This window comes from Schistocerca piceifrons, chromosome 1, assembly GCF_021461385.2.
Source record: "Schistocerca piceifrons isolate TAMUIC-IGC-003096 chromosome 1, iqSchPice1.1, whole genome shotgun sequence".
Taxonomy (NCBI): Eukaryota; Metazoa; Arthropoda; class Insecta; order Orthoptera; family Acrididae; genus Schistocerca; species Schistocerca piceifrons.
The window spans coordinates 145,041,972-145,055,942 of NC_060138.1; the positions used below are offsets into that span (position 1 = coordinate 145,041,972).

The window sequence follows — 13,971 nt, forward strand, 5'->3', positions numbered from 1 at the left end:
GTCACAAGGTGTTCTGCAAGCACCAATGGATCAGCGCACAGAGCACCTTGGAGGTTAAGACACTGGACAGTGGATTGTCACAGGCGGCCCAGAAGGCTACGGAGCTTGGACCGAAACAATCATAAACAGGCATACATCCCCAGGGAGGAAACATTGCACATCCAGCCTTCCTTTTTATTCTGCTTAATAAGGTAACGAGCTTTAGCACAGAGACGCTTAAAAGCAAGGAGGTTGGTCTGTGTAGGGTGTCATTTAAAGCGCTGCAGTGCCCATCACTGATCCTGGACAGTGATTGCTACATCCTTGGTCTGCTACGGTACCAGTCAACGATGAGGGGGACCTGCGGATATGGGGCCAGTAGTGCCAGCAGCATGCAGAGTAGTGGCAGAGACGCCTTGCATGGCCACATCAATGCAATTCAAGAGGGAGGTGTTGAAGTGCACAACAGACATATATAAGGCCAATTGACGCTGCAGAATGCCCAATGGGGCCTGTCTGCCTGATGGCAGCAGGAGAACAATAGAATCACCAGAAACTGGTCATTGTCATAAAGGTTATCATGAGATGACCAATGTAAGGAAGCCACAAGAGCAGGGGAGGAGATCGTGAGATCAATAGCAGTAAAATTGCCTGAGTGGCATTGAAGCGGGTGAGGTAACCATCAATATTGTGAAGAATTGTGAAGGTGGTTTGATGAACCCTCTGCCCTATCATCGGCAGGTGCTGAAGAATGGGGCAATTCCTCGAGTGGGGAGGGGGAGCTGCTCCCGGACGGGAGATCGTGGGAACTGCAGGGGAGGAGGAGGGGGACACATCTGGGGTAAGGAGGAGGTAGGAGGGGGAAAGAGCGTAACAGAGACAAAAATTGAAGATAGTGAGACTGGATGTAGTCTCTCATACTTTTGGTGAGCCTCAGCATAAAACAGGCAATCCAGGGACTTGTATTCTTGTATCATCTTTTCTCTCTTTTAAGCCGTGCAATCCGGCAAGCAAAAGGGGAGTGGCGGTCAGCGCAATTGACACACACAAGCAGCGGAACACAGGGGTTTCCCTCATGGAGTGGGTGGCCACAGTCACCACACAAAGGGTCTGCCATACAGTGGGAAGACGTGCCCAAAATGCAAGCACCGCATAGGTGGAGGGAAGTACAGCTTCACGCCGCATCTACAGCACATAACCTTGACCTTCTCTGAAGGGTATCCCCCTTGAAAGACAGAATGGAAGTGCCGGTGTTGGTGTGGTTGTCCTTGTGCACACATCAAACAAAATGAATGCTGTGTCGCTCCAGGAAAGCCCGGAGTTCCTCATCAGTTTGCAGGATGAGGTCCCTATGAAAAATCACTCCCTGGACCATATTCGGAAACTGCTGAGGAGTAACAGATATTGGGACATTGCCAAGATGATCACAAACATGAAGAGTTGCACACTGGATGGCAGAAGAAGCTTTGACCAACAGAGAGCCCAACTGCATCTTACTAAGAAACTCCACCAAATTTTTCCTCAAAACTCTCCACAAAAAACAATGGCTTTGTGGCGGTGAATGTGTCCCCATCCATCCTAGAACAGGCAAGGTAACGGGGAAAGTGTTTCATACCAAGACAGCAAGCCTGGCTCTCCTTCCATGGTGCAGCCAGTGAAGGGAAGGCTGCCAGGTCACACGAAGTAGCATTCCATGATCCTTCACCATTTAAAGAGACGGTCACTTGTGAATGGCCAGATTTTTGCAGCTTGATACGCTCCGTGCACCAAGCATCTGCCCTGATACCACCCACTCCAATCAGGGGCTCCCCCCATGGGAACCACCCAGCCACAGCAAGAGCTGCCTGGCACAGCTGCTGTTGCCGGGAATTCGGATGCTCCAAGAAGACAAGCAATCACTCCTTGGCATAAATGGGAAGGGAACAGCTCAGATATCAGTAATGTGATCCCTGTGTTGTCAGGGGCCTCAGCTAGATGGGTACATAACAGCCCCACAACATGGTCTGGCTGCACATGCTGTGACCTAGTAGGGAGGAAGGGGCTAAAATGGGGAAGGGAAAGGGGAAAGAAGGGGTGAGAAGAATCCATGCAGTAAATGCTAGGGAGGGAGTTCTTCCCCAAAAGGCTCACACTAAAAACAGAACATTTAGAAGTGGAGGTCACACCTCAAGCAAGGACCTAAATGTCAATAAGGATGAAAGAACAGGCAGAAGGAACAAAATTGTAAGCAATACAGGGAACCAGGTGGATCAGGCAGATAGCCAGGTTGATATAAATCAGAATACCAAGAGAGGGGAAGGAGGGGGCAATGGGAAAGGAGTGAGAATAGGGAGAGAAGGCGGGGTGAAGGAAATGAGCCAGGGAAAGAAGAATGGGCTGCAATAGCTCAGGCCCCATCAGTGCCGCACACAAAATCATGAAAGAACACCAGTGTAGTTGAAATTTCAGTGTATTCAATGTAAAGCAGGAAATTAACATAAAACAGTGAGAATAAGAACACTGTGTACTAAGAAAGAATGCAAATATTCAAACCCTAAAACAAACAATCTCAAGTTCCCAGATTACTCCACACTGCAAGTGAAGTCTTCAAACGAATGAACACAAGCCCTTACACTCATAAATGTTTTACTGACAATGCACAGGTCATCCATTACTCCTGTAGCCAATTTATCAGAATTGTCTAATGTTCGCCGACACCAGAGAAGGGGGGGGGGGGGGGGGGGGAAGACAAGTTTCAACATGACCAGTAGAGGAGAATATCATGACTTCCTGAATGAAGATAGCACCATGTTCACACATTGCCCTCCCAACATGCCCATGCAAATTTGTACCAATGAAGTGTGCAAAAGAAGCTAATGGGCACCAATAACACACACAATTACGAATAAAAAGTTGGTAAAGGTAAAACTGAAGTGAACACAGAAACACACTGGCACCAATTTTCCAAATTGTGTTTGTTTTTTGGGCTCACCACCATGTATATACATCTTCCATTACAGTATGAAATATCATGTTACTGCTGCTTTTCATTTTTTTGGGGATGTAGAAAAAGAACTAGTACACAGTTTAAGAAAATTAAAAGGGTTTACTGCATTTATTTCAATTTTGAATATAAGCTTTCCATGAGACAAAAATGGGTTAAGCAGCTAATAAATACAATTCACCTACAGAGAACAAAAGAGTAGAAAATGAATTTTCTTTCTTAAGAGCTATTGGTTATGAACAAGGGGAAAAAAATACAAAACTCTGTGTGTGTGTGTGTGTGTGTGTGTGTGTGTGTGTGTGTGTGTGTGTGTGTGTGTGTTGGAATGTTTATGTGACTACAATGTTGAGCAAGATAAAAATCGAATGACAAAAAACTATGAAAAGGTAAATACAGAAACACATTTCAAGAGATATCACAGAATGAAGTTTTCATACCAGACAGTAGACCAACAAATAAAAAGCTGCTTATAAATTCATGATCTTTAAATCCTGAGGTGGATTTGACTGTTTAAAAAGAGAAAAAGCATTGGAGGAAAGTGCCTTTACAATGACAAAAGAGAATAGTTGGATAGTCACTCAGAACTTCAGGTCAAACATGACATTTTGAACAGAACAAGTTAGGAATGACAGAGTGATCTAAAAATCTGAACAGTCAGAAGCTGCATGAATTACCATAAGACAATTAGTTATAGAAAAATGAGCAACTGAGAAAGTAAGTGCAAATACAATAGTTGGCAAAGGCACAAGAAAATAATGCTATGTTAGAAAGGTGGAATACTGCAAAATAAATTAAATAATACAGATATTCTCTCAAATGTTCAGTACAACACACAACTGAAACCTGAAGACCTTTGAACTATATTAATTTGAAACAATGGATGTAGTGTAGCTGAAGAGACAGTTGCCAGAAATCTGTGAACCACCCCTGCAATTTGTTAATTTCCAGTCAACATATATTGGTACCTACAAAAAAAAGTGACTCTCACAATTAGTTTGAGCAAGAGTCTTATTTTAAATCATTATGGCAGTATTGATGTTACACAAAGGCAAGCCAGCAAATGTTAAGGACACAAAATGTACAGCACAATGGAATCCCACTTCAGCTGACAAATGAAGGAGGTGATAAAAATATTATGATTTGATGTCAATCACCTAAGAGATCTCCCAAGCTAGGCACTAATGGGATGGAACATCAGTTTAACATGTAAGCACTATTAAATCTTTCACATAGCGCCTTATCAGATGTGAACAATAAAAGATTTGTTTCTTATAAAACAAAGAAAATTAAGTGTAAACTGTTAATGTTTCAACAAATGGTTTAAGAAAAGCAATATCAACACTAGTCTAACATATTGCACGTTCAATTATTTTTCAACAAAAATAAAACAATGATCTCATTAAAAATAACACGACATATGCAAAGCAAAATGATTACAATAATATCACATGTTCTACAGTACATAAATAGGAAGGAGTTTTACTACTCAATTTAATTAATACAAAAGTTTAATATTTTTATTCACCAAATCATATGAATTTGTGAGATCATTACAAATTGTAAATTTGCATCTACCATGTCACTGTGGATCACTAGCCTTAAAAAAATTCTGCAGTGCATGCAACGAATTATGTTTCCGAAACAAGCACAGGACGTTATTGCCCAATCACATTGCAACTCCAATGCAATACAGCATACTAGTCTAACATGAAAAAAATTCAAAAATATAGAACTTACAAATACTGAGTATTATATACATATTTTTTTTAAAAAATCCAATAGTTATAGCACAGTTGTTGGTTTATAGAACTCTGTTACAACACATGTCAAGTAAAATTATTACAACGCAAAAATTCGTACGAAGGTCATAAAAAACCATGAGAAATCCAATTACTATATCTTCAACGTAAACACGTGTCACATTTTCACTGAAACATTATACATCATCTTATAGAAACTTTCAAATGTTCTTAAAGTCAATAACTGTTTATCTGGCAAGTACCTAGCTCCCCCTTAGGAAAGCAAAACAGTGGAAACTAACATAAGGCCTGTTTTGTTCACTGAACTTACTCATAGCTAGTAAAGTAAATATACAAGTTGTTACTTCACACTGAGATCAGAGTATATCAAATGGCATCATCATCATTTCTGCACAGAAAATTCTAATACGGTAACAGCGAGACAGATCTACTGAGTGCTACATTACTCCTTCAAAGCTATTTAACATTCACAAGACTATGTCCATTTATAAGAAGGCTAACACATTCAGCAATTCTAAGATGTATAACTTAATACTACAACTTACTCTAATAATGACTGCAGGTGATCAGCTAATATGAAAACAATTATCTTGAACTATATATTAGCTTTAAGATTGGCCAGTATTGTGTTATAATTGCCTTTTGTTGGTGGGACTGGCTTCACAAAAATTCAAAATGACATCATTTAAGTTGTGGAAATAATGGTTTTTTGCAAACAGTTTCCAATAATTTGCACAACTAGCATAAATCTCTGAAGCTGATCAAACTGTATCAAGCACACTGCCATTCAAAATCTCTTTGTTATTTTAATGTTGATGAATCCAAACATATTAACACTCAATTAATGAGATGATGAAAAGCTATCTTAAGTAATCATACAAGAGCTTCCCAGAATCCACAAAAGTGTTTAAATTCCCAATCAGCAACAAAAATCATGTTTTATGCTGTCGTAATTGAGTAAGAGAAGTTTAAAAAGGCAATTTTTTTTGTACCTATCAGAAAATTATTCCTCAAACTCAAATGAGAACTGCAAAATATTCCTCCAGCAATTTCACATTGTCTAGACACACTTCTAAACTCTTGTGACTTTAAGACACTTCAAACATTTGAGATTTTAACAAACATTAACATCTAGTTGTGTCAAGTAAACATTTTGGAGACTTATCTCTAATTTAAAAAGTAACTTATTTATGTTTATTTTCCAGGGTATGATACAATGCAATAAACAAAGATCCCATTCACTTAGATATTTTACATATCACTCAGCTGTAAAACAATCCAAACTTATAACCAATGTGGAAAGATGTCTAAATTGTCACATTGTATCACATTTCAAATGAAACTGTTATTGAGCTGGATAAAGATTTGAAATTACGAACTGGAAACGATGAACAACAAGATTTGAAAATGAAAGTATAAAGTACTGTGTGGGTGCATAAACAAATCTTTCAGGAGAGGAATAACTATATTAATGACGAGAGGAAAAATATTTTTAATTTATTCTACAATAGCATGCGTCTACTAGCTTTCTACCTATTTAAAAGACATCATTTCACACTTTATGGATACATGACAATGCCATAATGCTGAAACAGTAATACCATAATAAAAACTTTTACAGCCATAAGCAGAAAATGATGCCCTTTAAACATATCACACAGGCTGCACACAGATATTACAAGACACAGATATTACAATAAGTTAATCTCTACCTATTGTTTCACACTTTATTAAATGTCCAGCATTACTAGATTCTTTATGTATTATCTTAAAAAATGAGATGTCAACTCGAATAGTTCCGATGTATGTTCTGTTATTGTCACCATTTGTTACACCTCTGCTCATTATACATCAATACAAATTGGGCATACACATTGCCTTTAGGACCTTATAGGAAGAAATGGCTCCATTCAGATTCCCCCTACATGGGATACAGTAAATAGGGCTGCTTCCTAAAAAGCCACTTCAATGCTTAACACATAGGTAAATAAAACTTCACAGCATACAACAGTTTTTGCTAGTGCAAAGTAAAAATATTCATGCTTTTCTGGCTCCAAACATATCAACTGATGAATAAGTCAAATAATAAGCTCCTGAAGAAAAACTGGTTACATTAAGATGAACAGTATTCACATCGAATTTAGGTCTAGACACTGTTTGACTTCAAAAGAGAAGGTAAGATGATCAGAGGACTGAAACTGCTGCCTACAAGTGTAATCACCACAACACATTATGGTTATTGACATATATTTTGTGGCGTCACCGCCAGACACCACACTTGCTAGGTGGTAGCTTTAAATCAGCCGCGGTCCATTAGTACATGTCGGACCCGCGTGTCGCCACTGTCAGTGATCGCAGACCGAGCGCCATCACACGGCAGGTCTCGAGAGACTTACTAGCACTCGCCCCAGTTGTACGGATGACCTAGCTAGTGATGCACACTGACGAGGCCTCGCTCATTTGCAGAGCAGATAGTTAGAATAGCCTTCAGCTAAGTCAATGGCTACGACCTAGCAAGGCGCCATTAGTATCTATAGAGCCTCACTTGTATCGTCAATAGCGATGTACAACAAGGATGGATTAAAGTTAAGTATTCCAGCAGCTACGTACTTTTCTTTATAGCATTCATTACGTATCCTGTTTCAGACCTATCTCTAGCCTGCGTGAGTTTAACGCGTGCCTTTCGGCTACTTCCGAGTGGCATGGCTGTCTTGTTACGCCACAACATATTTAATGTAACATAAGAACTCTCCACTATGGAGAAAACTCACAGATTGACGACAGTGTGAATGTGCAAACCTAGTTATACTCCTTGAACACAAGTCAGCCAACTGATAACATATTGGAGATATTCAATACTGTGGAATCAAACAAAGTGACACACCTGAATCACTTCAACATATCGTGCAGTGGGGGTTGTTCAGAAAATCCAGAAAGTTAACATTATACACACTCATTTATCTACTTATAAAACTACTAACTACTCATTCAAGGGAACAAAGAAATGAAATCCAACAGAAATCTACTGTTACTTCTATTTAATGTAGTCTTTCAGTAATTTCTTATTCTTCTTCACAGTGGGTTACTGTCCCACAATACGTGAGAAATGGCTCTATCTGTAAATAATACAAACCTCTTCTCTCATAAGATATTGGAAATGAATGATACAAAAATGACTTGAACATACACTCATCAGTATCTGAAGGAGAGTTGATTTCAGAACTTTTTGCTGAAGAGCAAAATTTTCATTACTATAAACAACACTACTATACTGATAAATCCATTGTGACTAGTCCCAATCCTAAAAGAAAGGATGAAACAGAAGGGAAATACTAAAACCTAGTATACAAAATTTAAAATAAATAAAAAAATCATTAAAAGTAGAGGTGATCTGGCTGCAGATGATATCTTTCCATTGTGGGAGGGGGAGTCATGTCCAAGATCACAGATGAAAACCGATAAGCTTTAAATGATAAATGAGAATAGTGAGTGAAGGGGCAGGCAAAACAGAGAATGTTTTCTTCCTTATTGTAGGTGCAGCATGATGAGCATCAGCACAAAGTATATATGCTTGTTACAAAACTGGATAGTGACTGAACATGTATTGGCATACTCAGAACTTGTAAATGGCAGCAGGGCTAATGTGGGATGTAACAGGATATCATTATATCATTTCGTAGTCACAATAAGATTTATTTTTAGTATTAGCAATGTTGATATTTGGAAGAAGGATGCAATGAGAATGGAAATGTAGAGTGTAAGCAACATCTAACAGCAGTAACGTTTAAAGAACTCAAAATTATTATTACAAATAATAATGATGTTCATACTCTTGGATGCTGTGAAATAAGAGGGCAAAAAAAAGTTTGCTCTTAATATGAACCACACTATGTGGTCAATTACTATAATACATTAGCTTCTTAGTAAATTACGAGGAGGATACACTTTGAAGGTGTTTATGGTGGCAGTTGGGGGGGGGGGGGGGGGGGGAGGAGGTAAGAGCAACCATCATAAAAAAATAACGGATATTTTGAAGGGAACCAAAAATATGAGTTATTAAAAGAAAACAGACACAGTAGCAACAGGACAAATTCATAATCTACCATACAAATATTAAGCAATATAGTAACAACAAAATCTTTCCATAAATGTTAATAAAACAGTTCAACAATAATAGTTCTTATCAATTCAAGGACTATATTGGATGCAGAAACTGAACAAATTCCCATAACATAATCATCCCTCTTCACACGAAGATGTCTCATAAAAAATAATTGCCCCAATTACTGAACAAAAGTGGTCTAAAAGCAATTCATCTAACACTCAGATTCTAAGACTTCCTTTGACAATAACCTGAAATGCCAAATACATGTGCTTGTGAGGTGTGCTGGTATAAGGGGAGGGTATAGGGGAGGACTAGTAGTTGAGAACAGTCAGCACAGATACACTATTTCACTCATGTCATCTCTGTAAAGATTGTAATTGTACACAGCTCAGTACTAGTATTGACTGAGGCACCTGAAGTTTTCCATTGGTTTCAACTGGATAGTAATACTATTTCAGTTCCTAACATTTTCTTGTGACATTTACTCTTAACTCAGTTTAACAATTGCCTGGGGTCATAAGTCTGCACTAATTTGCCACTCTCTCCAGTAATTAAGAATGTATGAAATAACAATCTACATAAGATTTAAATTTAGCTGGGTGCAATCAAAACACATACACAGTAATGAATTGCTAATGGTGGCAACTAAACATGTTATTATTTTGTACACTTCCAAGAATTTAGGAAAAAACAACTGTGCCTGTATACCTTTAATGATGAAATTAAGGCTGATGGAATTATTTTACTCTTGGTAGTGGAAATTTTGAATAGGCCATATATGACAAGTTACAACTGTGTATTCAAATTAATCTTGAACCTGCACAAGACTCTTCCAATTGGGTCACCCTAATGAACTTCACATACCTACAAAAAGCTTCAGTTTGCCACAGACTGCCCATTTCCACATCCAGCAGCTTGAGAAAAATGGATATAGTGGAGTGACTTCACCACAGACTCTCCTGCAGTTGACAGCCCCAGGCCAATAAAGGAAGACCCCCTAAGGAGTTTGGGGGAAATGGAGAGTAGCCAGTGATAAGCTGATGCACTGAATTGTTTTGTAAGGCTCACTTATGTGTGGCAATTTAAAAAGCACATCCTATAAAAAGTACGTCTCTGGATTACTTAGTTCAGCACAGCTTCAGCTTTTGCCAAATATTTGTGGAAACAGGACCCTCACATCCTACAATGCTTTTACAAACTCTGTAACATAATGCAGAACACAACATTAAAATATTTTGAACTCTGCATAAAACTGTAGTTTTTGTGCATATTAATCCTGTGATGAAAAATCAAGTTAATACTAACTTTATTTCAGTACGCTACATTAAAGACTCAGAGATGCCAGAGACAGTCAAACAACTCTCAATGAGCAGTTGTGTACCTCTCTTACACATGCTAAGGTACATCCAAGCACATCTTTGATTTTACTTTCTTCATAAACTAAACATGGTGAAATCTCTGCATAGCCATCAATTTCAACATACAGGAAATCTAAGTAATACCCTTAACGTCCAAACTGCTAAGCCACATACAGAATGTGAGCAGTTAAAAACAGCATCCTACATAAATCTTAACCCTGATGTGTGTGTATCACAAGTAGTGCTCTTACCAACTGAAGCACTTAACCACATCATGGTCTCACTTCAGCTTCCAACTTAATGTAGCTACTCTCTATTCCTCTCGTTTTAACTTGTCACAGTCTGCCCACATAGTGTATGTACACCTCACAGTGGGTAAAAAGATTCACACCTCTATTACTTCTCAGTGTTTCAGAAACCTGAATGTATTGTGACACTAACATCTATTTTAACTGCACACAAATATCTAAACTTTCCAAATAGGAATACAGTGTTTACATGTGAGAGAATATGCCACAGCATTATGCCACATCTGATGCGTCATGACAAGAAGCACCCACAAGTTTTAGACTATGGTTATCAAGTTATATATTTTACCTACTGTTAGAGAGGGAATCTTCATGTTATATCTTACCAAAGAGAGAATAAAGTGGACTGGTGTTCGGACAGTATCTGTGGCTCAAAGATTTTATATTCCCATTAGTCAACATGTTATCATCTAAAGTAACAATATTAGTTTTTTTCAATATCAGACAAATTATAATCATCAGTTTCAGATCACATGACCAACTGGAGTACATCATAAACTATTTCTTTTCATGTAATCGGTGTACCGAGATCAATTCACCCTTGCCCCTCAAATTTCTCCATCCTCAATTATCACACATCAATGGGGCATCAACGCCTAATCTTACAACAGCCACAAATATGAAGCACCATTACCTATTTTCATGAAAACCAACTACTGATCAATTTTAAAGCCCTGGAAACACAACAAAAATGCTCAAATAATATAACATCTTGAATAATAGCCATTCATCCTATGCTCTGTTCAAGTTAATAAAATCTCCCTTAATGACAGCAAAAATTAATTTGTGAGAGTCAAGATGGCCATCTTTTCCCAAAAATGGGACTGTCTTCTGTATTACCAGAATGAATAACATAACTGAATTTTTATTACCACTGTAGCAACAAAATGTCTCCAGCTAAGCTTAAGTCAATAAACAAACAGTTACACAGTCTTCCCTCTAATGCAGCCTGTATTAACAATTCTCTATGAAACAAGCACAATTCACTGTCAGTATCAGGTTTCTGTTCACAGAATACAAATCATGTTGCTGCACAAACCTGTTCTACGTAACCTGCCATCAGAGTGATTTATCACACATTTGATGACAAAGTTCATCATTTATATCGGAACCAAGCACATTTGATAATATAATTCCTCCTTGATGAAATTTATAAGTGAACAACATACAAATGACAGTGCAACATTACACTTAAGAGCTAGTAACAGCTACAATATCATACCTTCATCTGCTGGTATTGTGAATGTGGTGGTGTAAATAATGTTGACACACTAACTGCTAGATGATCTACTTTTCCACTAACATGAACTTAATTGTCATTAAAACTGGAAGGTAGGATTCAGCATGGATTATTCCTATTTTATCTTCTGAGTAGTATTAATGAATAAATGCTGTCATAGGCTGTCATAGACACTGAAATACCAACAACAGGTGTAGATCAGCACTTTGACTAATTAGAAAGCTTATAAACATGTTACCACCCACCTGTAAACATTATTTCAAAACCAAATACATATAAATTTAAAATTTTATATACATAATTACAAAAAGCACAGCTCTAACAACACGTAGGTTTCATATTTGTCTGGTGATATTCTTCTAAAGCACAAATACTGATTAAAAAAAGGCAATTGTATCATACTGCCAACTATGAAACTTCCTGTCTTAATTTCAACTATGGAACTGAAACAGTCACTGTACCCGTACACAAATTCTCTTTTGAATGTTCATTTCTTTCTGTGTTTGTAGGTGATTCATGTTTTGAAATTTTAGATTTAATAACAGAACTACAGTCTGTGGGGTTCCCTGAACACAACTTCTCAGTAGTATCTGACTGTGTATGGTGACTAGCACTTCCATCTGCAGTTTTTGCACATATTTTATGTTTATCTGAATCACCACGCTCAGATTGTGGCACCTTCTCTGTTGAACTTTTCTTTTTTTCATGCACCAGATGATCACGCTTCTGCCCATTCTTACAAGATCTTTTCTCATTACGATCATCCACTTTAAAAGGCTTAACTAAATTATAATCATGATCAAGGTGAATTACATTTGCTGGAGATTCATTAGGTTTGTAACTGTGAGCATTAGCCGCTGATGCTTCAAACTCAGATTTCTTATTGCTTAAGCCCTGATGTGTATTCTGAGGAACAACATTCGATGTATGGTGCGAGCCCTGAGATTCGGATGAGTTACACACAGTAGTTCTTGAACTGTTGGGCACCTGCCGTGTGGCATCAACACCTGAGAAACAGTCAGTCAATTTTTCATTCATTCCAGTATGACAATTCTCTATTTGTTTTACTTTGGGTGGTGGAGAGTTGCTAATATTTTTGTCAGCATCTCTGTGTCTAGACTTGTTCCCATATGTTGATGATGCAGCCTCCAAATGTCTTCCACCTGCACATTCAGTTTCACGAGAAACATACAACCATTCTTCGTTGGAAACTTGTTCAGCTGCAAGAGTATCTCTTGTGGGATTCTCTCGAGAATGTACAGCTGGTTCTGTGGTTGCACCTGGGTTATCTTCAGTTAATGTCACTTCTGTCTCGTATGCAACCTGCAACCATTCACCCTCAGGTCCTACAACATCACGTCCTTTCACACCTTCCATTCTCTCCCGCTCTCTCATCATATGTACTGCCAGCCAAATGTCTTTCAGTTCTCCTGTCAGATCTCTGTCCTTCAGTACAGAGAACTGCCGTTTGAACCTAATGTCTGGATTCATAGCCTCGACAAAATCCAGCATTACTTCAATGAGACCATCACGATCCTGTTGAACAAATTAATAAATTAATTCAAAATTGACAACTTTCTATTATACACAGGCACAGAATAATGCAAGCACATATTATTCATCACAAAGAGCAGGGTTTCTCACTCGTACGATAACAAACATATTCTTCATGAGAGGACAGCAACTGTACTGATATTTAAAATAAAAAAGTGCAACACAGACTGAAAATAAATGATACTTTAAAATTGTTTTAAATATCTACGTATAATGTTTTCAAACAATGAGAGTCTTCATCAAGGAAAGGCTCGTGAACTAGTGAACCACTAAAAATGTTTACTTCACAGATTTAGTAATTTTATTGCATGATGATATTTTGTATGTAACGCTGCATAGCACTGATGCTTAAGTCTTAATAGTAAGAAATTAATTTACGCATAAGTACTGCAATTAAATCACATGAAAGTACTCCACTAATATTATTTAGAAAAATAGAAATATGACTGTACACTGTCAGTAAAAAGAAATGCAACACCCTCAAGAAGAAGGTCATTTTACTGACAAGTGAGGTGACAGGTAGTAGGAGTATATGTAAGGTTTCTGAACAAGGGCAGCAGCCTTTACAGTTGTTGCAGGGGCAACAGTCTGGATGATTGACTGATCTGGCCTTGTAACATCAACCAAAACAATCTTGCTGTGCTGGTACTGTGAACAACTGAATTCCAGGTGAAACTACAATCG

At 37.9% G+C, this 13,971-nt stretch overlaps 1 protein-coding gene across 2 annotated transcripts in view; it reads right to left on the reverse strand.

The window, feature by feature from the left end:
* Window positions 1-12,012: 12,012 nt before the first annotated feature.
* Window positions 12,013-13,971, reverse strand: part of LOC124794651 — a 39,968-nt gene continuing 38,009 nt past the window's right edge. The window contains exon 4 of one of the 2 annotated variants that reach the window (XM_047258179.1): window positions 12,013-13,269. In XM_047258179.1, the coding sequence (XP_047114135.1) occupies window positions 12,169-13,269 (1,101 nt within the window). In that variant the 3' untranslated portion in view covers window positions 12,013-12,168. The remainder of the gene's footprint in view (window positions 13,270-13,971) is intronic. The other variant, XM_047258187.1, reaches the window with a different exon arrangement.